This window comes from Melospiza georgiana, chromosome 9 (assembly GCF_028018845.1).
Source record: "Melospiza georgiana isolate bMelGeo1 chromosome 9, bMelGeo1.pri, whole genome shotgun sequence".
NCBI lineage: Eukaryota > Metazoa > Chordata > Aves > Passeriformes > Passerellidae > Melospiza > Melospiza georgiana.
The window spans coordinates 9,691,631-9,719,289 of record NC_080438.1 but is presented as its reverse complement, the minus strand read 5'-3'; the positions used below and the strand labels follow the sequence as shown (position 1 = coordinate 9,719,289).

Genomic DNA, 27,659 nt, shown 5'->3' with positions numbered 1-27,659 from the left:
AAATGAAGCGCGGGGAGCTGATTGGCGGACGGGCGAGGGGGCGGGTTGGAACAGGCGCGAGCCGCGCTGGGATTGGCTGAGAAGCGAGGAGGCGGGGCTATCCTGCGCGGTCCGCGCGGGGATTGGCGGAGCCGTGGGTTTGAACGCGCGAGCGGCGGTTGGCGCAGCGCTGCCGTGAGGAGCCGCTGCTCCGCGCCTGCCCGGCCATGGCCGCGGGCTCCGTCGCCGCAGCGGTGCAGGGGGACCGCAGCCCCGCCAGCAAGCCCGGCCGGCGGCGCTGGGCCCCGCGGGGCGGCGAGGAGGAGGACGCGGATGAGGAGCCCGCCGTGCTGGTCCTGAGCTACTTTTCCCGGCCGCCCTTCCTCAGCTTCGGCCGGCTGCGTGTGGGCGCCTCCCGCACGCGCCTGCTGGGCATCGACAACCCCAATGAGGATGATGCCGAGGTGGTCATCGAGCGCTTTCCCGCCGCTGCCCGCGGCTTCAGCATCGAGCACCGCCGCTTCTTTGTGGAGGTACGGGGGGACCCGCCAGGGGACGGGCGGGAGCTCTGGCGGCCGCAGGGCCGGGCGCTCGGGAGGAGCTGCCCGGGGCAGCCCGCAGCCACCCGGGACGCGGGGCGGGCGCGGGCCCAGAGCTGCGGAGGGCGGTGCGGGCCGCGGTTCGGTTCGGCCCGAGGGGCGGCGGCAGCTGGGCATGGCGGGGCAGGGCCCTCAGGGCAGGGAGGGCTGTCAGCTGTGCAAGGGCGCTGCAACCTGCTCCGTCAGAGAGGTGTTTGCTGTGAGGATAAACCATGAAATTAACTGCTCTTCGGGAATGTTGTTCTAAAGACAGAGAGCTGTCAAAAAGTTTCAGGGCGTATGTTTAGGAAAAGCTGAGGGAAGAGGATGCTGGTTCACTGTTCTGCACGTTCATTAGCTGACACAACGGAGGGCAAGGCGTGCTTAAAATAGGATTAAACATTTACGATGCTTAAGGAAATGCAAACTGTGGCTAGTCCAATCAATGCCAGTTTTTAAAAGAACCGTTTAGACGAGCATATATCTACAATTGTCTAGACTGTCCAAAGTGTTTGTGAGAGAGGAAGAAACGCTCTGGACATCTCTTGCGCCAACGGGCTTAGAAAACTGGAGTGAATCTCACTGCAAAGTGCTCGAATGATGTGTTCCTCTAGGAATTAATGAATAGAAAGCTTCATTACTTCCTTGATAATTTGCAGTGTCTTACTTTTTGTTGAAAGACTTGTATGTCAAATTTGACTAAAAACATTTACACTTATATTAAGGGTCAGCTAAGGTCCTAAGTTAATCCATTTCTGATTATTTGTCCCACCACAATTCTCTCAAAGTTACTCTGAAGGACTTATTTCGTTAATATGTGCAAAAAATTATGTAATTTCTTCTTCTCACCTTTACTCAAACATTCTCCTTCTACTATGTGTTATATTTATATGTATTCTTTCTTGTTTTCCACTGTAGTTTGATTCAGAGGTATACAACCTTTCAGTAAGACAACATTTTTGATAGGGATTGCTTAAATTTACATGCCAAGTAGGGAAAACTGACATTTAAACATTTAACATTTTAAATTTAATTTTTTATCATTTCATGTTGTCATAATATATGTTCTATATACTGCTCATTGTTTGGTTGATTACTTGATTTTCAATGTTACCAAAGTGCACTTAAATGCTAAATTTATTTTTTTCCAATAGTCAGGACAAAGAATATTTGTTTCTATCACGTGGACACCATTAGAAGAAGGAAAAATCAGAGAACTAGTGACTTTTGTAGTTAATGGTGTTGTAAAACATCAAGCTGTGCTCCTTGGTGCTGCTGAACAGCCCCCAAAGAAAAAGGTGAGTGTGTGTTTATTGTATCTATTCTGTTACTTTGGCATCTCTGATGCAAATATTGTTTTATTACCAGAAAATTTAGTGAAGGAGGACTATAAAGTGATAAATGATGCTGTGGAAATGATGCTATGCATTGTCCTCAACTTTTTTTTGGCTGGGCTGGAAAGTAGGTACTGATAAACTATAGCTTAAAGAATAAAATTGAAACATGACTAAATAAATGGTTTTCAAGCCTGCAAAAGAGATATTGTGAATTTTTGATCAAGAGTTCTTTTTATAGTTTTAAGAAAAATAAAGCTATGGGTATGCTAGTAATGTTTACTTTTACATGTAGAAGAATTTAGAAAGCCAGCACACTAACTTCTATGTATGGTTCTTTTTCAGAAGAGTCTTTGGGAAACATTAAAAAAGAAGAACTCTTCAGGAACATCTGCAATAAAAGCTAAGAAGAGTGCTGCAGAAATAAAAAACATTAATAAAACATTTCAAGTTTCTCAGAAGGTGGCTAGACTTAGAAATCCCCTTCAGTCATGTGAGAATCAGAGCACAGAGCAGAATGGTGCATCCCAGGGAAATGGCTCTCTCACTGGCTCTGAGAATCAGCTGCCTCCATCTCCCATTGCCCCCGGGCCAGAGGAGCACAGCAATACTGTTCACACACCACTTGCCCTGAGAAGGTCTACTGCATTTGGGGATATTGCTGCCTCTGGAAATAAGGAGCTGTTGCCCGAGACAGACATCTGTAACATCAATAAATGTCTTACTGAGCACAACCAATTGCAACCTGAGAGTGCCTCCAGTTCTGCTGGATTAGCACAATTGCCAATTTCAGATGATGGAGGGGTTCTTAATTTCACACTCTCGCCAGTTTCCACTCCAGAACACTCAGCCTCCATGCCTCTTTTAAGTACAAGGAGAATTTTAAGTCCAGATGCTTTTGTAAATGACAATTATCAAGGGGATATTGATGTAATAGAACAGCCTATTCCAATTCTGTCACCTGATCAATTTGTGAAGGACAATTTGTCAAATAAACCATCAAAGACCCCTAAACCTGAGGCAGCATTAATATCATCCACCACAGAGACTTATGTTATTAAGAGATGTCTACCTGCAAAATGGAAAAAAGATGGAGGTGTAGAGACAGAAACACATGTTCACATAGACCACAGCATAAATGAAGTCTCTGTGCTGCATAATGTAAAATCACAGGGATTTGATTGTGATAAACCCAAGGAAGATCAGTGCAGTTTTCCTTCTGCAGAGGAACTCCAGACTGACAATCCCTCTCAGAGAGAGCGACCAAAAAAGCGTCCAATTCTTTCTGCCACTGTCATAAAAAGTAAGCGTGGTGCTGCTGAACAAACAAGAACAGAAACACGCCAGCCAAAATCTAAAAAATGCCTTAATAAAGCAATAACAGGATGTGCTGATGTGGTGCCTGGACAAATGGAAGCAGAAAGATCTAAACAGCTGCCAGTTACAGCTCCCATTTCATCTGAAAATAAGTGTCACACTGACAAGGTAAATTCATCTCCTACTGGATCAACTTCTTTGTGTCGTAAGAGGAAGAGTGAAGCATTTGTAGGAAATGGTAGAGTTACAGCTCCAGTGCTTGTGGAAGAAGTGGAGAGAAAAAGAGCTCTTACCTCTAGCATGGACAATCAAACACACACAACCAGAGGACCATCAGCCTTCAAACCCACCAGTGGAGAGAGAGTAGGGCAGAGGAAGAAAGCTGGTGAGCAGTGTTTCCTTTGTTTACCATTTCATTAGGAAATGTATATAGCAAACTAAACTGTCTAGCAACAGCCAGCAATGTTTCATATCTCTGCAATGTGGGCTTTTGCAATTTTTTAGGTATCTGTGTTTGAAAAAACTGAAAACTAGGTTGGAGTTTTGGTTATGTAATTGGCTTCAAATTTACTTTATTCCTGTGTAAATTTGTTAAGGACATTAATAGATAAAGTATATAAAAGCTCTTGAGCAGAGACCTTGTTACATAGATCACATTTTCTGGAAAGTTACTGCACAAGATTTGTCACTTGTACATTTACCATTGTGTTTGCCTCCATTGCTGTTGTCACATATTTTCAAAGTAGTATCATGAAGGTTGGAAAAGATCCCTTGGAACATTGAATCCAACCATTCATTTGGCACAACCATGTTCACTACCAAACTGTAACTCTAGGTGCCACATCCATGCACCTTTTCAACACTTAAGGAATGGTGATTCCACCCCTTTCCTGGGCAGCCTGTGATAATTCCTAACCACCCTTCCAGTGAAGAAGTTCCTCTGTCTTTTTCATTCTGCCTGCTTTTTACTGTCTGTGGTTAGTCAGCCTTGTGTAGTTGTCACTGCCTTTTTGTTTGCCAATAGTTTATTGCTTGGAGATCAGAAAATGCTGACACTTGCATTTCAGTTTATTTTTGGTTTTCTAACTGTTCCAACCCCAAATGTGCTCTGGAATGTGAAAGGAATGAGGGCCTGGGACTTAAAGATGCATTTAATTTGCAAAATTTAACTACCAGGAAAAATTAATCATAGCTTTCAGATCAAAATAGCACATACTGCTTTCTTCAGTTAAGCGATCTGTTCTGTGATCTGGATTTGATTTGGGGCTTTCAGTAGTGCATTCAATGTCAGGCTTTTTAAGATGGGTTGTGTAAAAACAGTGTGCTGAAGTATTGATATGCAGCAGGAAAAGGTGTGTTATCTACCAGGTTATTTCTAATAATCCATCAGGATAAAGCTAGATGGGCTGGATAAGGGCAGCCCAGGATTCAGTTTGCCTTCTGGGCTGTGAGTGCACACTCTTGGCTCATGTCCAGCTTTTCATCCACCAGAACCCCTGATTCCTCCTCTGCAGGGCTTCTCTCTCTGGGTTCTTCTCCCAGTCTGTTGTGTCACCTGCACAGCTCAGCTGTGTCATCTGCAGATGTGCTCAATCTCTCTGTCATTGATAAAGCATTAAAGAGCACCAGTCCCAAGGCAGATCCCTGAGGGCCACTGCTCCTCACCAGCCTTCACCTGGGCATACAGCCAGGGACCACAACCCTCAGGCTGCAATTCCTTACCCACCCAATGGTACACCCTCCAAATCCACATCTCTCCAAGGTGGAGATGAGGATGCCATGTGGGTCCATGTGGAAGGGTTTACAGAACTCCAGGCAGATGACATCAGCTGGTTTCCCTTGTTGACTCTGTCAGCCACTCCACTACAGAGGGCCACCAGACAGGGCAGGGACAGTTTGCCCTTAGTAAAGCCATGCTCACTGTCTTCAATCACCTCCTTGTCATATATGTGCTTCAACATCACTTCCATGAGGATCTGTTCCCAGGCACAGAAGTGGGGCTCACCAGTTCCCTGCATCCACACACCTTCCTTCCTCTCCTTTTTAAATCATCAGTACCTTTTGAATGGTTCATGGGGAATTACTCTAGTTCTGTAATTTAGAAGTGATACAAACTTCAATATGTTAACTTTCACTGACATATTTGCTGTTGATAATTGTGTGTTAATGCTTGTAGGTTCTTCACTTCAGAAGGCACCGAAAGCTAGCAGGAGAATTAGTAAACCTGTCCCTGGATTGGCCCAGTCCCACCTGACATTTGTGAAACCACTGAAAACAGGTAGGCAGACTCCTGGTGTTTGGTAAAACACTGAACAGTGTCACAATTGTACTGCTGGTGTCAGGTAAGACCTAACTGCTTAGAATTGAAATAGAAGATGGTATCTGAAATGAATCAATACCTAAGTGGAACAATGTATGTAACCTTTTGTAATCTGTTTTGACTACTTATAAGAAAATTGGTTGCACCACATGGTCAGCTAAAAGTAGATGTTACTTTTTTCTAGATTGGCCTATAAGTCTAAAAGCTGTATTAGAGCTTTTAGACTTATAAAGCTCCCAGCTTTAACAGATTTAACTGATGGCTGTCAGTTAAATACCTCTTCCAAAACTGATAACATTTCAAGGCAACAACAGAATACCTCAGAAGAGAAATTTTCATCCCAACAAGATAAAAATTTTGCATAGTTAACAATACTAAATTGATCTAACCAGAAAAATGGTTCTTCCTGGATGTAATCCAGTTCAGTTTGAGTTTACCTCACTGCAAATGGCCTGGGTTCTAGGTATCTTGTCTTAGTTCTAGGGCTGTAACAACTCAAGCCATGTTTTGTGGCTGAAGTTTATTAATAATCCCTGATCTGCAAGTCACTGAAGATTTTAACAATTTGCCTTTTTGGCTGTTGTGCTAAATGGAGTGTCAAGCAGTAATCCATTCCAGAATTAAATGCATATTGATTATCTAACATTTCAAGAACTGCAAAAACAAAAGTTTTTTGTTTTTTTCCTTTTTTTAGTCATCCCTAGGCACCCAATGCCTTTTGCTGCTAAAAACATGTTTTATGATGAACGTTGGAAGGAGAAGCAGCAGCGAGGTTTCACCTGGTGGTTAAATTTTGTACTTACCCCCGATGACTTCAATGTAAAAACAAATACCTCACAAGGTAAGAGTACAATAGTTTTGTCTTCTCAGTTTCTCAAGCTTTATGTAATATACTTATTAACAGTAACAGGTAGTAGTACTCATTTCACACTAAACCTTTTCAGAGTCTTGTTGTCATATTTTCCCCCTCCTGATCAGTGTGGATGGCTCACCAGCTCATGGCAAGCACAGCACAACACCCCTGCATGGGGAGGGTGCTCTGCACCAAGAATACACTGGAATGTGTGGCTGTGGCACTTCTCAGTGGGTGGTGAGTGGGGAATCCCCACCTGCTGGAAAATATTATAGCTGGCACTTTACTAAAAGGATAGCCTGCTTTTTGCTCTATCTTTAGCTTCATCTGGAAAAACCAAAGATGGAACCATTAATCTTAAAACTGAATTCCTAGCACTGCTCACTTATTTCATGAGTGATCTTATATTTAATAGAGTAGTATTCTTGTACTTGGCAACATATGTATAGTGCAACAGCTGACAGGCTTCCTGAAGGATAAATCACCAGTCAGAATAAAAATAACAAAACTTCAGCTTCAAGAGGAGAAAAAAATCAATGAGGTGTGCAAAGCTACCTTTATTTGAGATGTAAGTGCTTGCTCTTTGTGCATGTTTAAACAGTAAATGCAGCTGCTCTTATCCTGGGGGAAGAGGCCCATCACAAAAGGAGCCTTCCTAAGGCACCCACGAAGGACGAGGCGTCGCTGAAAGCGTACACAGCCCGGCGCAGGCTGAACCGGCTGCGGCGCGAGGCCTGCCGCCTGTTCACCTGCGAAACCATGGTCAGGGCCATCCAGAGGCTCGAGGGGGAGATCGAGAGCCGGCGCCTGCTGGTCCGCAGGGACAGGCACCTCTGGAAAGACATAGGTAAGAGACTGACACCTGCAGTGGCAAAAGGGCTATTCACACACTGACTTTTTAAATCTGAAATCGGTTAATAGAAATTTTTGCATTAATCTGAAATGTTTGCAGGATCTAATATTAAAAAATGCTGTCTTGCAGGAGAAAGGCAGAAAGTCCTTAATTGGCTTTTATCTTACAACCCTTTATGGCTGCGTATAGGTCTGGAGGTAAGTTCACTGTGTAAAGTCTATAATCTAAGTTCAAAGGACATTTAGCAATTTTTTTAGTAGAGGTTGTTTTGGGTTTCTTTATATTGTCTGTCAATACTAATTCAGGTAGGTTCAATTCAGTTACAGCATGATGCATATGTTTTAAATTGTTACAACATACTTGCTTTTAAAGAGTGATTACCTTATTAAGAAGTAAAATATTTAATCAAGAATGGTGGAAGTTAATTCCATGGCCAATAACACAAAAGCATACCCTGTCAGTTTCACTTTACTAAACTGGAGAAAAATGTGGTCATCTTAAAGAAATTCCTTATTGGTTTCTCAGACATGGATGACCATACATGTTTTGGAATGAAATTAGATCTTCTGAAATTTCCTTTGGCTTTACCTTTCTGGGACTCACTTGAAAACTGTTTGGTAGAGATCAATTTCCATTCATTATTTTAGAGATTCAATAATGTATATTGTTCACAAAATCACATAGTATTTAAGGTAACTTTTAACACTTTTGCTTTTTTCCCTTTCTTTCATATTAGACTATTTATGGAGAACTGATAGCTTTGGAGAGTAACAGTGATGTTATGGGTTTAGCAATATTTATCCTTAACCGCTTGCTGTGGAACCCTGACATTGCAGCTGAATACAGACATCCTGTTGTGCCCCACCTTTACCGGGAAGGTAACAACTGCTTCCAAAACAATTTATTTCTAGCACCTCATTTTTAAACTATCACTTACTGAGTTCTATCATTTCAGGTCATGAAGAAGCTTTGTCAAAATTCACACTGAAAAAATTGCTTCTGTTGGTTTGTTTTCTGGATTGTGCCAAACGGTCCAGGATGATTGACCATGACCCCTGCCTCTTTTGTAAGGATGCAGAGTTCAAGGTGAGAGCTGGGATTTGATGTCTTCCTCCATTGTTTTCCTAAGACTCAGTGTATAATTTTTTTATTGTTTTTAATCTGACAAAAGTTAAAGTTATGTGACTTGCTAAAAATAATTTTTTAAAAACCCACATAATTTTAAGAATTAGACAAGGAAATATGAAATGTAATGTACAAGGTACAAGGGATGAAAATTGTATTCTGATTGACAAATACTGTAGTGTTAAGATTTCTTTTTTTTGTTTGTTTTTACTTTAGGCTAGCAAAGACCTTTTGCTTGCATTTTCCCGGGACTTCCTGAGTGGTGAGGGTGACCTTTCCCGCCATCTGGGTTTCCTAGGACTGCCTGTCAGTCATGTTCAGACTCCACTGGATGAATTTGATTTTGCTGTAACAAACCTGGCTGTGGACTTACAATGTGGCATTCGTCTTGTGTGCGTTGATACAGAATTCTATTGAAATATTTATTTTCTTTTATATCATATTTAATGTGAGCTCATCAGAGGTACTAAACCATGCAATTACCTTTGTTAGGAGAACAGTGGAGCTTCTGACCAAAAACTGGAGTCTTTCAAAACAGCTGAGAGTTCCTGCAATCAGTCGGCTACAGAAGATGCATAATGTGGATATTGCTCTCAATGTCCTTAAAGAGCGAGGAGTGCACTTGAAAGATGAAACTGGTAAGGCCTAGAAATCAGGGTTATTTTAAGTGCATCAGATAACTACTGCACACTTTAATCCCTTGTTTTATTTGATAGGTGCTTCAATTGACTCCAGGGATATTGTGGATAGACACAGGGAACGAACGTTAGCACTGCTGTGGAAAATTGTCTTTGCCTTCCAGGTACTATTCAATTGATTATTTTGTTTGGTTTTTGCTAGTTACAAAGGAGTAAAAATGAAAACACCACTCTTTCAGGAATATTTGATGCCTGTGAAAGCCTCTACTAATCAAATTTTAGACTGAAATGATTTGCTTTGTGCATTCAAAGCTCCATGTAAACTTTACTAAACTGCTAATTGTTCCCTAACAATACAGCTTGGATAATGTTTTAACTGTGCTTTTTCTTACACGTTTGTTCAGCTTTTTGGAAAAAAGTGAGTTTATGCCGTAGAGTAGCAGAATTGATACTCAAAAGTAAAATAATGTTGATTGCAAACTGCAGGTAGACTCTTAATAACTGAAAAGGACATTTTGAGGTTACGCTGCTAGGCAATATAAACTCTGAAGCTATAGCTCTTCTGCTTTTCTTACTTTTATCTGAAACTGTTGATGGAACATCATTGAAATAAGAATGAAGATTTCTTAGGCATTACTGCAATGACATTTCAAAAGTTAGTAGAGGAAGTCAAAATAGTTTTCTTAATTTGTTTTAAGAGTTAACTTGAGTCAGAGGGTATTTTAAAAATAAGTGTCCAACAGACAAATCCAGTTGGAAGGAACATAACATTATGAAAGGCAGAATAAGATAAAAGTTGAGGTGGAATTTCACTAAGTAGTCAGGAATGTAAGTGCAATTAACTATATGTAAGGCAAGAATATTAAAGATTTCTGCCACAGAACTATAACTAAGGTAGACAATATAATAAAAGTCAAATGTAATTATTTTCTTTCTTGAGTACTGTTGCACTATTAAGTAGTTAACTTCCTTCAGTTAGTTCTTCTGACGCATGTGTCACAGTTGCATTGCTTTTGATCAGAGAAATAACTTGAGTGAGTAGTGGCTTTATCCAAGCCCTGTGGCTATGCTGCTTGTTCTCCAACCAGCTCAAGTCCTTCTGGAATCCCTTAAAGGAGGAGAATTGGTACATGGGTTCAGGGGAACTGCAGGCAGGACACTGAAATTTTTGTTTCCTCTGAGAGCACATTGGAATTACACAGGGAATTGCCCTGCTTCTCCCAGCTATTAACTAATGCAGTAACTCTTTTACACAGAACAGTGGGAAGGGTAGATTTAGAGGTTTTTATCTGCCATCTATGCTGGCAAGTCCAGATTATCCACTGCTGATTGTGAGGCAGGTGCTGCTAAGAAGTGAGTGTAGATTCTCTTTAAAATGCCATGTCTAAAGCGCTGTATCTAGCAGCTGTAATGCAGGACATGTCAGACTGTTGAGATGTCCATTTTTTGTTTTTCTTCCTAACAGGTGGATGTTTTTCTGAATGTGGAACATTTAAAAGAAGAAATTGAGTTTTTGAAGAACACACACAAGACAAAAGCACTATTGGGTTCTATGAAGACATCTCAAAATTCTTTTAGAGTACAGCAAGACAGTAGTAACTTCTCATCTCAGACTTACAGTGAAAATGTGAAGCTGCTGATGGCATGGGTTAATGCTGTTTGTAGATTTTACAATATCAAGGTAAATAGTTTTGTGTACACTTCCACAAGTACACCCTGTGCTGTTGTAATCCTTTACAGAGCAGAGTTCTTCAAACCATTAAATATGTAGTAGAAGTCAATGGAAATTATTTGTAAATATTCTTCTGCACTTCGTTTAATCTGATTTGAAGTAACCATTGTTCTGTGAGTTTAGCTGCACCTATCTTTTTAAACAAATCTGTGAAAAAATTTTCCCCTTCTAATTAGTCTTGTGCATAAAAATACTTTTTAAAAATTGAACATTTTTTGCTGGAATGGGAATTGTTTGTGGAATTTTACGGAGCCTTTTAGTAGCTATTTAAAATTTTTTTGTTGGAAAATAATTTGCACTTGGTCACATTTAAAGGTACAAGAGAAGAATTCTATAGCCAGTTTATACCAGTTGACTAGTACAAAAAAATAATGGAATTTGTATTTTATTTAACAGGTGGAAAATTTCACAGTGTGTTTCTCAGATGGCAGAGTATTATGTTATTTGATTCATCACTATCACCCCTGTTACATACCTTTGGAAGCTGTGTGCCAACGAACAACTCAAACTGTAGAATGTTCAAGAACTGTTACAGTGGGACTAAACTCTTCCTCCTCATCTGAGTCTGACACTTCTCTAAATGCCGTGGAAGAAACATTTGATCAAAGTGAGTTATTTGATGTACAGAAGTTCATATTAAATCTATTTCTTTGCACAATTTGATTTGACTAATGTTTTATCTTTACAAATCTGTAGCTCCCTCAGTCCTATACAAGGAACTTCTGGACAATGAAAAGCAAAACTTCCAGCTGATCAATGCTGCAGTTTCTGACCTAGGCGGGATACCAGCAATGATTCATCACGCAGACATGTCAAATACAATTCCTGATGAGAAGGTAAAAATGCCTTCAGAGTTGGTATAAACGTGTTCTGCCCTCATGTGAATGTGTCCTGCTCTTTTGTACAGCCTTACAAAAGGCTGCTGTGTTGTGTGTTTCTGCAGGTTGTTATCACCTACCTGTCATTTCTGTGTTCACGGCTCCTCGATCTTCGCCAAGAAACCCGAGCTGCTCGTTTAATTCAGGCTGCTTGGAGGAAGTACAGGCTGAAAAGGGAACTGAAACTCTCTCAGGTACTCTTTGCTTATGTAATATCCATAGCTTCTACATTAAGAAAAAAAGATAATATAAATTCAATGGAAAATACAGGTCTGTTGGACTTAAATTGGCATTTAAACTAATGAGTGCCATTTCTATTATAAAAATATGTGGCCTGCTTGGTGGTGTAATCTACTAACTCTGCTTTTCTTTTAGGCTTCTGAAGTACCTACAGGTGTTTAGAGGCTACTGTTATTTTTTGTGTGTTACCCCTTAAGCTCTTCTCCCACTATTTCAAAGATAAAATAGTTGCACTGCTTCCTTTAAACTAGAGGAATAGTTAATCCCTATTAATGTCTATAAGATGAGAAGAGTAATTAAACTTCTGCATGGATTTACTATTTTTGTTAAGGAGCCAAGTTTCACCAGTCTTTTGAATTAAATTTCATGAGTTCTTATGTTCTGTATCTTGATTTTCTGATGGTTATACCAGATTTAGTGAAGGTTTTAAAACTATGGCACCTTAAGGTTGTCTGTGTTGTGCTGGGTTACATATTGATGTTGAAACAGTATTCAAGTGAAATATTCTGAGAATCTGTGGTGTGGAAAGGGACAGAGGTTCTATTTAGGCTTTTTCATCTCCAGTTTCTTTACTGTATAAAATCTACCCAACCTTAACAATGATGACAAAACTCTCCCTTTACAACTCTTTTGGAATAATAGTAAAGATGCTGGTAGGGAAGAAGGAATCAAAACCAAAACCCTTTAAACATTGCAGGCATTATTTTTAATTAATTAATCTTATAATGTATGCATATGTAGTATAATTTTATGAAATTGATATGGATAGTTATTCAAATAAAATAATTGAGTGAAAATTCTATAGGTAATATTCAGTGGAAATTTACTCTTTGTAGGAAAGAGACAGAGCTGCTCGGATAATTCAGAAATCTGCGATGAACTTCTTGGCTCGCCGGCGCATCCTGAGGAGAGAGAATGCAGCCATTTTCATCCAGAAGCACTGGAGAGGATCCTTGGCCAGGAGGACTCTCTTCAATCTGAAAAAGGCAAAACTGGAGGAAGCCAGAAATAAATCTGCCACAGTCATTCAGGTAATACAATTTAAGCACGAGTACACGGCAAGGAAACCCCTTGAAACCTCTAAGAAAGAGCCTCGCTAAGGTCCCTTTGTGCTGCTTGCAGCAATTAATGCTTTCATGAAATATAATTTTTTAAAATTATTTTTCCCCTCTTTGCTTTTGTGAGGTTTAGTAAGTTTTTCTCTCTAGGGAGGGATGGTAATGTGCTGTTAAATTAACAATTATTCCTTCTTTGTGAATATTTTGGAGTACCATAAGCATTAAAACACAGGACATTAAACATTAATGTAAGGACTGATGAGATTGTGTTGGTTTTCTTCTTTGCAGCTGCTGAACATTACTTAAAGAAGCTTTAAAAAAAATAATTTAAATTACTCTCCTAGTGTTATGTCACCTGCAGTGAGCACATTCAAAGTGGCAGACATGGCAATGGTAGTTTGGGCAGATAATTCAGTTTCTCAAGATACTTTCAGCACCATTACCCAAAGATAAATATTTCACTCTGAAGTGAAATATTGTCCGACTGGATTTTAAAGAATTGCTGATTTATCAGATAGTATAGAAGGGAATCTGCTGTTGCCAGGGCAAATTGAGGCTTTTCCCAGAATTGAAAATGCTTAAAAAACATTAGTTTTTGCTTTTTTTTCTTTTTTTAAAATAGATTTCTGCATTTGACTTCCTAGGGATTAAGACCCAGAGATGAGTCCCGTTGGTTAGAGCATGGCATCAACAACACTATAGTCATGGGTTTGATCCTGGTCTGGGCCATTCAGTCAAGTGTAGGACTCAGTCCTTGTGGATCAATCCTGTCGCAGTTGGGATGCAGGATGGATGTGACTTGACACACCTAAGTTCCTATGGCAATAACAGACTTTATTGAGTACAGTTCCTTTTATATGGCTTTCAAACACCCTCATGTTTGGTCCTAATTGGCTGAATTTGGTTACACCCAGCTCACTGGCCAATGGGTGCCTGTGTCTGTGCTCATCAGGGATTGGCTTGGTGTCTTTGAATTTGAATCTCCTGGTTCCCAGTACCTTTTCCTAGGGGTGTTTGTTTCTTTTCCCTATGGGCATAGACTGGTCCAGTTCTAGTTACTGTTGTCTATGAGTGTGAGGGCTCCAGGACAGCTGTTAGCTGTCACACCTTCCAACTCAGAATACTCTGTGGTTCTGATAAGTATGGGAATAAGAAATCTTATAAAGTCTGAAGATGATAGTCCTCATTTATGTTTAAGTCAACATACTGTGAAGAAAATACTAAATTTTTTCTTTTTTTACTTGCAGGCTTATTGGAGGAGATACTCTGCAAGGAGAAGATACTTACAGCTGAGACACTGTGTTATTTTTGTACAAGCAAGGATAAGGATGGTGAAGTCTGTTGCTGCATATAAACAAATTGTTTGGGCTACTGTTACAATTCAGAGACATCTGCGTGCAGCTAAGTTGGCAAAAATAGATCGACAAAGATACCAAATCCTAAAGTCTTCAGCACTTACTATTCAGTCTGCATTCAGAAGATGGAGAAAATACAAAATTCAGCAGAAAATTAAAGCAGCTTTGGTGATTCAGAGTTATTTCCGAAAATGGCAATCTTCAAAACTGGCTAAGAGAAGGAGGGCTGCCCTTGTCATACAGTCTTGGTACAGGATGCACAGAGACCTGAAGCAGTATCTACATGTTAAGCAAAATGTTATCAAGATTCAGGCTTGGTACAGGTGTCAGCTGGCCAGACGTGTTTACCAGGAGCGCAGAGCAAAAATAGTGACAATTCAGCAGTATTACAGAGCTTACAAACTGGGCAAAGGTGAGAGAGGGTCCTACTTGCAAAAGCGTGCAGCAGTGATAGTTCTCCAAGCTGCTTTCAGAGGCATGAAGGCACGAGAGCTGTACAGACAAGCAAAAGCAGCGTGTGTTATTCAATCACTGTGGAGAATGAAACAAGAGAAACAAAGATTCCTGCAGTTAAAAAAATCTGTTACTACATTGCAGTCACACGTGAGAAAATACCAACAAGTAAAAAGATACAAAGAGATTAAAAATGCTGCTTCTGTAATTCAAACCCGGTATAGGGCACACGTGGCTGCTAAAAAAGCAGCTGCTGCTTTCCAGAAGGTGCGTCTGGCTGCCATTGTTCTCCAGTCTGCCTACAGAGGGATGCAGGCCAGGAGACAGGCTTGTATCCTGAGATCTGTAATCAAAATTCAGTCCACTTTCCGTGCTTACGTTGCCCGGAAGAGATTTAAAGCCTTGAGAGAGGCCACGGTGAAGATCCAAGCTCTGGCAAAGATGAGGCAGGTCCGTAAGCATTACTGTGCACTGAGGGAAGCAGCGCTTTACGTCCAGCGAAGGTATCGCTCTCGGAGACGTGCTCTTCAGTTTAAAGAAGATTACAGGAAATTTAAGAGAGGTTGCATAATTATTCAGGCTCTAGTTCGAGGCTATCTTGTCAGGAAACAAATACAAAAGTGGAGGGAGGCTGCAATATTACTTCAGGCCTGCTACAGAATGAAAAGGGACCGGCAACGGTACTTAAGCATCTGTAATGCTGCCACTGTCATTCAACAACGTTACCGTGCCTGCAGAAAGACCCGGTGTCACAGGCAAGAGTTCTTGCAAGTTAGAAAAGCAGCTGTGTGCTTACAGGCAGCCTACAGGGGCTATAAAACACGCAAAAAGCTCAAACTTGAATGCAGAGCTGCTATTAAAATTCAGGCTGCTTTTAGAGCTCATGCTGCACGAGTGAAACACAAGGCAATGGTTCAGGCCTCCATTGTGATTCAGAGGTGGTACAGAAATTGTAAGGGTGGTAAGAGGCAAAGGCTGAACTTCTTAATGACAAGAGCAGCAGTGCTTTCTTTACAAGCAGCTTTTCGTGGCTGGAGGGTGCGAAAGCAGATTCAAAGACAGCATGTTGCTGCTACTAAGATACAGTCTACCTTCAGAAAATTCATGGCTGTGAAGAAATTCAAGCTTGTGAAGCACGCTGTGCTAACCATCCAAAGGCATTACAGAGCCAAGGTTCTAGGCCAGAGACAACGGCAAGAATACCTTCAGCTGCGAAATGCTGCAGTGTGTCTTCAGGCACTGTGGAGGGGGAAAGCTGTGAGAAAAACCATTCAGAAGCAACATCATTTTGCAACAATTATTCAATCCTATTACAGAATGCACATAAATCAACTAAAATACAAGAAACTAAGACAAGCCACTTTGGTGATTCAGAAATACTACACAGCCTACTGTATGAAAAAAACCCAACGTGCAGTTTATCTAAAAACCAAGGCAGCTGCATTAGTCTTGCAGTCTGCTTACCGTGGGATGCGTGTGAGGAGACAACTGAACAAACTAAACAAAGCTGCTACAACTATACAAGCTGCCTTCAAATCTTACCTGGTCAAGAAGGAATACGAAAGACTTAGATCTGCAGCTGCAGCCGTTCAAAGGCGTTACCGTGCAGTTACTCATGCTAAATGTGAAAGGCAGAGGTATTTGTCTTTAAAAAGAGTCACAGTCCAAGTGCAGGCGATTTACAGAGGTGTAAGAGTGAGGCGACAGGTTCAGTGTATGCACCAAGCAGCTGTTTGTATCCAAGCCACGTTTAAGATGTATTGCGTGAGCAGAAAGTATCAGTCAATGAGAATGGCAGCAATAAGAATCCAAAGGCAATACAGAGCATTTTGTTTAGGTAAAGTACAACGCAAAGAGTACTTGGAACTAAAGAAGTCTGTTATTATCCTCCAGGCTGCTTGCAGAGGCATGAAAATACGACAAGACTTAAAAACTATGCACCAGTCAGCAGCAATAATCCAGTCCTATTATCGGATGCACAAACAACAGAGGGATTTCAGAAAGTTGTTGCTTGCAACGAGGCAGATTCAGCAGTGGTTCCGTGCTTGTAAGGAGAGAGATGCACAAGTTCAGAACTACATGATTATGAAAAATGCTGTACTGCACATCCAGGCTGCATTCCGTGGTATGAAAACAAGAAGGCTTATCAGAACCATGAATGAATCGGCTGTGATTATTCAAAGAAGGTTTAGAACTTTCCTTGAAAGAAAACGTTTTCTTTCTATTAAGTCAGCTGCCATTGTAATTCAGAGAAAATACAAAGCAACAAAACTAGCAAATATTCAGCGTCAAAAATATCTCTCTCTCCTTAATGCCACTGTTATCATACAGTCTGCTTATAGAGGATTTGTGGTAAGGAAAAAAATGCAGCAAATGCATCAAGCTGCTACAGTTATTCAAGCAATGGTAAGAATGCATAAAATTTACACTTCTTATCAAGCACTCAGGCTTGCTTCAGTAATCATACAGCAACGTTATCGAGCTTACAGAGAAGGGAAGCGTGAGAGAGAAAAGTACTTAAAACTGTACAATTCTGTTTTAGTTCTTCAAGCTGCCTACAGAGGAATGAAAACAAGATGCTTCCTGAAGAGACAATGTGAGGCAGCACTTATAATACAGAGAAACTACCGAATGTATAGGCAGCGCTGTCATTACAGAAGAGTTCAGTGGGCAGCCCAGCTCATACAGAGGAGGTACAGAGCCCACAGGCTCAGGAAAATTGCTGTAGAGCATTACACTTCATTGAAGAAAGCAGCAACTTGTATCCAGAGGGCTTTTCGAGACATGCGAGTGAGAAAACAACAGCGAGAAATGCACCGTGCTGCAACTGTGCTTCAGAAAAACTTCAAAGCCTTCAGAGAACGTCAGAGATACCTCTCCCTTAAAGCAGCTACTCTTGTCTTTCAGAGAAGGTACCGAGCTTTAGTTCTGGCAAGGCAGCATGCTTTGGAATACCACTCTCTCCGCAGAGCAGCTATTCACATCCAGGCTGTGTACAGAGGTGTCAGGGTGAGAAGGAGTCTCAAGCACATGCATTCAGCTGCCAGTACAATACAGGCAGCCTACAGAATGCTCAGAGACAGAAGGGCCTATCAGAATATGAGAGTTGCAGCTATGCTTATACAGAACTACTACCGATGCTATTTGAAAGGAAAGAACCAGCGCAAGAAGTATCTGACAATGAAGAATTCCGTTCTTGTTATTCAGGCAGCATACAGGGGCATGAGGGCACGGCAGGAACTGAAACTCCTGCACAGTTCAGCAGTTGTAATACAGTCCAGCTATCGCATGTATGTACAGCGTAGGTGTTACAAACAGCTGTGCTGGGCTGCCACAGTCACGCAGCAGAGGTTCAGAGCCAAAATGGCAAGAAAAGCTGCTATGAGAAATTTTGCAGAAATAAGAAAGGCTGTCATTTGCCTCCAAGCTGCTTTTCGTGCTAGGAAGGCCAGGCAGTTGTATAAAGCCAGTGTGGCTGCACAGCGCATTCAGTCGTTCCTACGGATGTGCGTGGAGAGGAGACGCTTTCTTGCCCAGAAGTCAGCAGCAGTGACGATCCAGTCCATGTTCCGAGGCCGGAGAGCCCGGACCCGCTATGCACTGCTCCGGAGCTCAGCAGTGGCTGTTCAGAGGTGGTACAGATCATGCCTCAGGGCTCGTGCACAGAGGGCACAGTACTTGGCTCAAAGACAAGCCATAGTGGTTATTCAGTCTGCCTTCCGAGCCATGAAAGCAAGAAAAACAGCAAAGCAGCTACGAGCCGCAAGGAAGATTCAGTCTTTTCTTCAGATGGCTCTGCAGCGTAGAAAATACATCCAGCTCAGAGCAGCAGCTGTTACATTGCAATCCTATTACATAATGCATAAATGTCAGTCACAGTACATGAGCTATAAAAGAGCAGCAGTTGTCCTGCAGCGACACTACCGATCCCACCTGACTGTGAAGCACCAGAGAATGGCTTACCTACAAACCCGCAGGAACATTGTCCTTGTGCAGGCCACAGTCAGAGGATACATCCAAAGGAAGAGGTTTCACAAAATGAAAGAAAGCACCATTAAAATTCAGGTACTTCTGAATGATTAGTACTGGGATTTGGGTGTTTTGTTTTTCATTTGTAGGTGTTTTAAAGATTCTTGAAAACCACAGTAGAATCAGTTTCTGAAGTGTACTACAGGGCAGATGTATAAAGCTTAGTACCACAGCACACACAAATAAGGTTCTTTAAGACAACTGAATTTCACCTCTTAAGTATTAATGGCTTTATGAATGTTTTCTTTGATGGGAATATGAATGAAAGATCTTTTCATGAGAAGGGCACTGGTAGTGGGTATAAAGTGCCATGAATGGCAAAAACCATGATTGCTACATTCCTAAGAACTCAGGTTTAGGAAGCTGTGAGTAAATCAATCATGTTAGTCTTCCTAGGTTTACTAATTGACCCTAGACTAATCAAAGTGCCTAACTGGCATTTTGAAGAGGAATGTAAGGAGGGAAATTCCCCTAAATCAAGGAAGGGAAATAAATAAACTCTCCATAATGATTTGTGGCCCTTAGAACCCTGATCTAATGGGTATCCCTGCCCATGTTGGGTGGGTTGGAGCTAGATTATCTTTAAAAGTCTGTTCCAACCCAAACCATTCTAGCATTCTATGAGAATGTCTTAGGTTGGTTCTGCTCTATTTTTGGAGACCACATGCTCTACTTAACTGAAATCAGATGTGCTTTCCTCACCTCCATGTTTTGGGGGGATTGGTAGCTGCTTTTTTCTCAATGTTTAACTTATACATCCTGAACAATATAAGGATAGTTGCTTTCCTTAAAAGGTAGAAAAAAAGAATTACTTTTGACATTGCAAATATGTTTATTTAATTGTTGTTTTTATAACAAGCCAGTGAGTACAGCTGTGCATAGAAATACACAAACATTCCCAGCCTATGTGATGCAAGTGGTGAAATATTCCAAGTTTGTCTTTTTCTTTGAAGGCCTCTTTCCGTGGATTTATTCAGAGACAGAAATATCTTCTGTGCAAATCTTCTGCTGTGTTAATACAGCAGCACTACAGAGCCCATCGGATGCGAAATATTGATCAACACAGATTCCATCAAATGAAAAAAGCTGCCATTACAATTCAGGTAATGATTAAAGTGGTTTTTATTGAGTGTCTGTTTGGGTTTTTTAATCTTTCATATTTGTTTCTTCACAATATAGTTATTTTTGCAGACTAATATTAAAGAGTGGCATTTGTGGTATTTCCCTGAATATGTTTAATTTGTTTTTGAAAACATCTTCTAGTTGTGAGAACTTAAATATTTGTAGAATTTTAGAGATAGAAATCCCAAAAATTGTTCCTGTTGATATGATATTTTTCTTTTTAATTTTGTTCATTCCATTAACAGTTCTGCATTTTTTTTTCATTTTTATTTCTCTAATAGGCCGCATACAGAGGTTATAAAGCCAGGCAGTGGGTTAGCAAAATGAGAGCAGCACGAGTCATCCAAGCCTGGTTCCGAGGTCACAAGGCACGGAAGGAATACATGTCTGTCCTCAGAGCTACCCTGGTTATCCAGAGGCACTTCAGAGCCAGACAGCTGCAGACTCGGTAATACCCCGTCTGAGATGCATCATTCCACTTTTAAAGCTTTTGTTATGTAATTATTTAGTGCTGCACTGCACTCTGTAGAACTCTTCAGGTTCTCAGGCTCTGCCCCTGCAGCATCCTTGTAATGTGTGCACCAATATAACCCTATTGGTGCAGGTGAGGTTGCTCTTTTGCACAAGATTTTCGTTACATTTAATTGTTTTCCTGGAATGGAAGCTCCTTCACAAATTTAATTTGTATACTGGGGCTCTAGTAAGAGTAGGCCTTGATCTCTTTTTCACTTCTTTCTTTTGCAAGAAAAATGTTCTGGATATTGTTAAAATTCCAGCATACAACTTGTAGGTTGAAAAACTATTTCATTTTCATCCACAATGGAATAGTTAAACTGGTTTATGTTTATTTTGTTATGAGATCAGCCTGGTAGCTCATCTCCTTCTGAACTGTCCCATGGCGGTAGCAGTCAGGGATGCTGTTCAGTGATACAAGGTCCTCCCTCAGCATCCCTGCTTTTTAAACATTCCTGTCTATTCCTGTTAATATTCTTTTATGGACCTGTTGCATGTCAGTCTGTCCAATGCCTTTCAAACTGCTGTGTCCCTATCCAGCATCCTTTGGCAGTAAGTTAGGGAAACACCTCCTGTGGGAAACCAGAAAGTGTCTTCGTTTAAAATCAGTCTTTCTGCCAATGCTGCTGGCTATTCCTGTTTTCTGGTGTTACAAGATCTGGTTGAGAACAGCTGTGCTTTCCCAATATCTATCTTAATGATTTCATAAACCATCATTTTTTTTCTTACTTAAAACTGCATTTCCATGTTAGGTTTTTGCAAATGAAGTCCTGTGCCCTTACCATCCAAAGAGTCTGGAGAGCGACCCGCGCTGCGCGAAGGCTCCGGCAGCAGTTTCTGGCGACCAGGAGTGCTGCAGTTAAGATCCAGCTGGCATACAGGCAGTACAGGGCCAGGAGACTTCTAAGAGAGGTGTGTTTTCACTTGCACTCTGATGTGTCATGGTTACTTGAAAAGTTTTCAGTGTATTTGAGTGATTTTTGTCATCAATGTGCAGAAGCGTAGAAAAGGTGGAACCTGCGTGAAGATTGTTCAAATCGAAGGTGTTCAATCTCCAAAATATTAAATACCCTTCTTTTGCTTTAAGCAACAGGATTGATTCTTGATTTTGAACAGTTCCAGTTGTTGAATTATCCCTCTATATACAGATACCAAAATAAAATGCCAAATTTTCTGCTGGCTTTATTGCTTTCAAAAGATTAAGCCCATATTTTGACCCCATTTAGGTAAATGAAAAGACCTTCCAGACTGTGAAAGTGCATTTTATATAAACAGCTACTGTACGAGTTTACTTGTACTTCTCATTCCATTTTTATTCTTATGATGGAAAAAAACCCTAGAACTAAAAATAAATGTATATTGATCCTGACATGAATGAACAAATTTTAATTATCAGTGCATTCTTTTAGTATCTTTTTCAGAAGCACCAGGCTGCATGTCTGATCCAAAGTGCATATAGGGGTTTCAAGGCAAGAAGGAAATTTGTTCAACAAAAAGCTGCTGCTGTAATTATCCAAAAACATCTGCGGGCTTGGCAGGAAGGCAGACTTCAATTTATGAAATACAATAAGACTAGAAGAGCTGTCATTAAACTGCAAGCATTTATCCGGGGTTATTTAGTCAGGAAAAAGGTTGGTATAATTCAAATTAAAACTTTGCTTTGGATGTAAAGTATCTCTAGAGCTGTTTTACCATTAATTCTGACTGGCAAGGAGAGGAAAACTTGATTTCTTGGTCTTGAAATTAAGTTCTTGTTGGCTGCTTTGAGTGTTGGTTGGGGTCAGAATAGATCACAGTTAGAGCCTTTTCTTACAATTCTTTAGAACTAAAGTAAATTTTCACTGTTGGGTGTTGTTTTAGCTTCTGAGATCTTTGTGGCTTACCTGTAATTGATAATTCTGCACACATAGGCTTGCAGTGAAATTGTTCTCTGCCATGTATTGATAATATTTCTTACAATCACTTCTCTGTCTTACCATTTAAATTAGAGACCTAGTGCTGCAGAGTGGTAGCTTACTTTAGTTCTGAGGTGATTTTCAGTATCTAATAGTGTATTGCTGTGGGCTATGTTCTTTATGTGGATATCCAACTACCTCAGAGTATGAAAATTAATAATGTTCCCCATTTTGTTTTCCTTCAACAGATTTCAGAACAGAAACAAAAGAAGAGACTTCTTTATTTTACAGCAGCAGTATATCATCACATCTCAGCAATTAAAATTCAAAGGGCCTTCAGGCTTCACCTCACCTTAAAACTTGCACAAACCCAAATCTCATCTGTTCTGATAATACAGGTTGGTCTGATTAAGGCTGAATGATTTGTAATAGTCTGACTTGTTTTCTATGAGCTAAGCTGTATCATTAAGGCAATGTAGTTCCTTTACATGTGAAAATGAAGCTAAATTAGGGAGACTGTGATTTATTAAATAATGCTGCTTATACACAGCTGAGCAAGTTCTGGAGGCTTAAGCATTTTAAAGCTGAGAATGGACAGGAAAGTTTGTTTCCTTCAGACCATCAAGCTTGCTAAAGAAATCTGAGTGCTGTCTTAGCCTATTTCTTTATGTCCTACTGGAAGTAGAAAAGATCAGACATAACAACCTGTAAAGTTTCTGAAATGTAGAGCATCTCCTTACATGAACAATCCCTTGGGATACTGTGATTTATTTGGTCGGATACTTCTGATCTGCCAGTGGTATTAAAGCCTGTGTAGGTTCCAGCATTTCAATGAAACCAGGTTTTACTTATCTAAAAACAATATCAAAATCATGTCTGTATTGCAACACTACAAAATTGTAAAAATTATTTGCAGGTCTCCAAATTGACCATTAGCTTAGTTCCAGTATGGGAAGCCAGCACTGGATAAATGGAGAGGCTGAAATGGGAGCTCTGAAATAGCTGTTCTCTGGTCATGGCTGCCATGGCAAACTTTGCCCTACTAATTCTCCATTTATAAAAATCTGTTATTTCTCCCCATAAGTTAGATTTTTCTCTTTAAGGCAAGACAAAATGGATGGAAAAGGGGTTTTTTGCTCTGATTTGCACACCTTATCTCCCTTCTTTGTTTATAGAAGGGAAGAAACAGAGCTGGGAAATGAGAAAAGTGGAATGGTGGTTCTCCTTAAAACCCAACCAAGAGAGAACTCCTAGGGCATAGTAGTGCTGGACAAAAGTGTAAATTTGGGAGAGTTACATATTTTATCTTTTGGTCAGACAATTGGTCTGGATGGTCATTGTAGGTTCCTTCTGACTGAAAGCCATTCTGTCTGTCCCCTCCTCTACCCTTCTCTCCTCAGAATGCTTCCCTAGTGTGTCAAGGGAAATATAGGTTGGATATTAGGAAAGGTTTTTTACAGAAAGGGTGATAAAGTTCTGGAATGGCGGCCTGGGGAGGTGGTGGAGGCACCATCTCTGGATATGTTTAAAACAAGACTGGATGTGGCACTCAGTGCCATGGTCTAGTTGAGGTGTTGGGACATGGGTTGGACTCAGTGATCTTGAAGGTCTCTTCCAACCTGGTCAACCTCTGAATCCTGTGAATTAGTGGCTCGCAGTTAAGATTTCATTCTGCAGTCTTGCATTTTGCAGTCTTGCATTTCAGCTACCCAAGGCCAATCAGAGCCATGGAGGTTATTTATGACTGATGATGTTTATAGTGCCTGTATCTGTCAAAGCTCGTGTTAAAACACTCACATTTTATCAGCGCTCATTAGGGTGTGAGAAGGGAACCTGGGGGAAGAGTTCTGAGTAACCAGAAGGGTGTTTTCATTTGGCGCAGAGCTGGTTCCGGGCGCGGGCGCAGCGCCGGCGGTTCGTGCGGGACCGCGGCAGGGTGGTGCGGCTGCAGCGCGCCGTGCGAGCCTGGCTGAGCCGCAGGCACCGCGCCGCCGCCGTCATCCAGAGGAGCGCCCGCGCCTTCCTCGCCCGCCGCCGCAGGAGGAGGCTGGCCGTGGGGATAGTGAAATTTCAGGTGAGCGCCTCTTGTGAGGAAACAACAGCTTTGGGTTTGGTTATTTTTATCAGCTGGTTGTTTTCCTCATGGGTTTTTGACCAAAGCAAATATCTTTCCTCTTTCCAATGACTTTATCAGTGAAACTGCAAGCCATGTCAGCTGTGATTTAGCCATGAAGGCTGAAGGCAAACAGATCATGAAGGAATACTAAGCAGATAATGTTTGAGATGACTTAGGTGGGAGTGTGTGTGGACTGAATATGCGTGGATTTTTTTACCTTTTGTCTTGAAAGTCCAGTATTTGAAGATAAAAAGTATAAAGGGGCTTGACAGCTGGCCTGCAAGCAAAGCTGAGTTAATAGAAAAAACAACAATTGATGATTTTCGAGTGTATCCATAGCAAAAAAGAAGACAAAGCCATCAGCATAGAAACTGATTAGAAAAGATACATGAAAATTTTTGAAAGCTAGACTACGTGCATAATTAGATGTTTATACGTGTCTTATTAAATTTCTGTAAAACTTTTACCAATTATATTGACATTAATTGCTTTGCACCAATGAATATAATAAGTTATTGTGATGTAGTTAATAACTTGAGATCACACTTTGTTAAGCGTATATAAAGAACACGCAGAATAAAAAACTTTTTTTCTTCTCAGACCCTGATCACATGTGTGTGTCACGTCCAACCCACCGGTAACAAAAATAAACAAATAAACACTGAGTGTTAATGACTTAAAACTGAATAGCCAAGGTCATTCAATACTTTGTCAGACTTGTGTAAAACTGATTTGGAATGGTGATGAAAGTTCAGTTGTCTTGTCTCTCCTTTAAAACTTTTTCTCTTTATGGAATTCGTTTTCTGTAGGCATTGTGGAGGGGATATTCTTGGAGAAAGATGACTGACACAGCAAAAACCAGATCTTTAAGGTGCAGTTTAATAAAGGCCAATGAAAAGAGCAGAGAAGAAAATAAGCTGGGCAACAGAACTGCAATTGCAATTGATCACCTTCTAAAATACAAACATCTCTCCTACATTCTTGCAGCACTAAAGCATCTTGGTCAGTATTTTGTTTTATTATAACTCATTTTCAGAAGGATAAAAACTGGGTTTTTTTCAGCTGAGGAGAGTTCATAGTGATTTTTAGGCTTTCTGCATGATTATAAAATGTGAATGTTAGGGGGTATAATGGAGGGTTTTCCAGACTAAAATTAGATTATTGATTTAAGAATAATATTTAAATGGTTATGTGGAGAAAGGAACGCCTGTATGATTGCTCTAAAATTTTCTGTCAGTCCTAGTAGTGCTATACCTAACATAAGTTTATTATCATTTTTACTATCAGTATATATTCTCTGTGGATCATTTTGTCTTCTTAATGTTTAGTCTAGAGTATTTAAACTTGCTTTAAAAACACTTTCTTAAATCAATAATTGCAGTTTTTACTTTGCACTTTTAGTTAAAAATAGAGAAAATCCTAGTTTGTAATTATTTTCCTTGATGTTCAGAATTTTCTTTTCTCTATTTGTTTTTCTTTAATTGTTTTAGAGGTGGCTACCAGGCTGTCCCCACTGTGTTGTGAAAATATGGCTCAGAGCAGAGCAATCTTCAGTGTTTTCCTTCTGATTCGAAGCTGCAACCGGAGTGTTCCATGCATGGATGTGATCAGATACTCAGTTCAGGTTCTGCTCAATGTTTCAAAGGTAACTTGAATTTTTTCTTTTGCAAGTTTATAAGCAGTTAGCTACTTTATTGTAGTACTTGTTTATCCACAAAATTTCTCAATAAATCTGGAGCAACAAGAGTAGTTCTTTTGAATAAAAATAGGTTCTGAATTTTCACTGTTGTTATGAAACCAGTTATTTACTTTGTAATAGTTATATTAAGGTTTTTGGTGAAAAAACGATTTCATGGCCTCAAGGCATTGCAAGGTATCACAATTTTTTAAATTTGTCTGAAATTCTTCTAATTTATTTATTTATTATAAATATAGAATCAGATTCTATGGGTTTCTTAACAAGGGAGGAAGCACAAAAGGCACCTTTTTATAATCTGTTACAATTGTGTAAATACAGAAGTGATTTGTATTGCTTGGACACCAGTTCATCTACAAATTTATTCTATATATGAGAATATGAGCTTTGCTTTTTCCTCTAACCTCTAATTAATAACCTGTAAACTAAGGATGCTTTAAAGATCTGTCTATAGAAGCTCTCTTGTCTCTTTCTCGTTTAACAGTATGAAAGAACTACTCGAGCAGTTTATGAAGCTGAAAATTCTGTAGATACTTTACTAGACCTACTGCAAATGTACAGAGGCAAAGCTGGGGACAAAGTTTCAGAGAAAGGAGGAAGCATTTTCACAAAGACCTGTTGTTTGCTGGCCATCCTTTCAAAGGACTCTAAAAGAGCTTTGGTAAGACCTAAATGTTTTGGGTGGTTTAGTGCTTTCATTTAACATACTTTTCTTGCATGTTTTGGTGGTGTTTGTAATTTTTTTTTCTCTCTCGTACCTGTTATGGCTGTAGTATTAATTTCAACTAAACTCTGGTTTAAAAAAAAAGCATTTCCAAGAAGGTGAACACACTCATATTTTCTTGATTTAGGCTGCTTTTGAACTTGCAGTATTGACTGTGTGCTGTTTTCCCCTTTCTTTCCTCAGGAAATCCGAGGCATGCCAAGAACTGTTCCTTGCATCCAGAGCCTCTACAAGCTCACGGCTCGGAAACACAGGATGGATGCTGAGAGAACACTTGTGAAGCACAAAACAAACCCTGCCTTAGCTGGGAGCTCCTCTGTTCCAGTAACTCCTCTGAGAATAAAAACAGTTTCAAGGTAAGTGCTTAAAAATTGGTCTTCTATTTCTGCTGTGACATTGAAATATTTTAATGCAAGCCACTGATCTTTTCATAGGATTAAACCAGACTGGGTCTTGAGGAAAGATAACATGCAAGAGGTCGTGGATCCTCTTCAAGCAATTGTGATGGTGATGGACACACTTGGTATTGCCTACTACTGAAATGTAAATGATGTATAGGAAGATATATTTGTACAATATGTATGTAGTAAATGGATAAATGATTTTTTTTAAAAAGCAAATAATGTTAAACTACCATTGGAAATGTTTTTTAAGATTAACATTAACATTTTGGTAACTTGTATTGCATACAGTTTTGAAACCCTATTTTGTACTACTATCAAAACCAATTGTACAATAAAATCATTTAACTGGATTTTACTGGAAATCTCACTGGTGCAGTAATATATTATTGTCCCATAACTGTGACTATTAAAATAGCATGGGATTCTTCACTCTGATTAGATATTGTA

At 40.2% G+C, this 27,659-nt stretch overlaps 1 protein-coding gene across 1 annotated transcript; it reads left to right on the top strand.

Moving 5' to 3' along the window:
* The first annotated feature begins 206 nt into the window (after positions 1-206).
* On the top strand, positions 207-27,574 carry ASPM (assembly factor for spindle microtubules). The gene is made up of 29 exons (XM_058030276.1): positions 207-512; positions 1,712-1,855; positions 2,237-3,593; positions 5,385-5,486; positions 6,223-6,369; positions 6,983-7,228; positions 7,364-7,431; positions 7,971-8,112; positions 8,190-8,320; positions 8,576-8,751; positions 8,852-8,997; positions 9,076-9,161; positions 10,463-10,678; positions 11,126-11,336; positions 11,426-11,565; positions 11,673-11,801; positions 12,684-12,878; positions 14,153-18,778; positions 19,696-19,845; positions 20,146-20,312; positions 21,130-21,289; positions 21,799-22,008; positions 22,521-22,670; positions 24,155-24,346; positions 25,198-25,390; positions 25,879-26,033; positions 26,569-26,745; positions 26,992-27,164; positions 27,243-27,574. Exons 1-29 carry the CDS (start codon positions 207-209, stop codon positions 27,346-27,348), a joined length of 10,401 nt encoding a protein of 3,466 aa, XP_057886259.1. The 3' UTR covers positions 27,349-27,574.
* Positions 27,575-27,659: the final 85 nt, after the last annotated feature.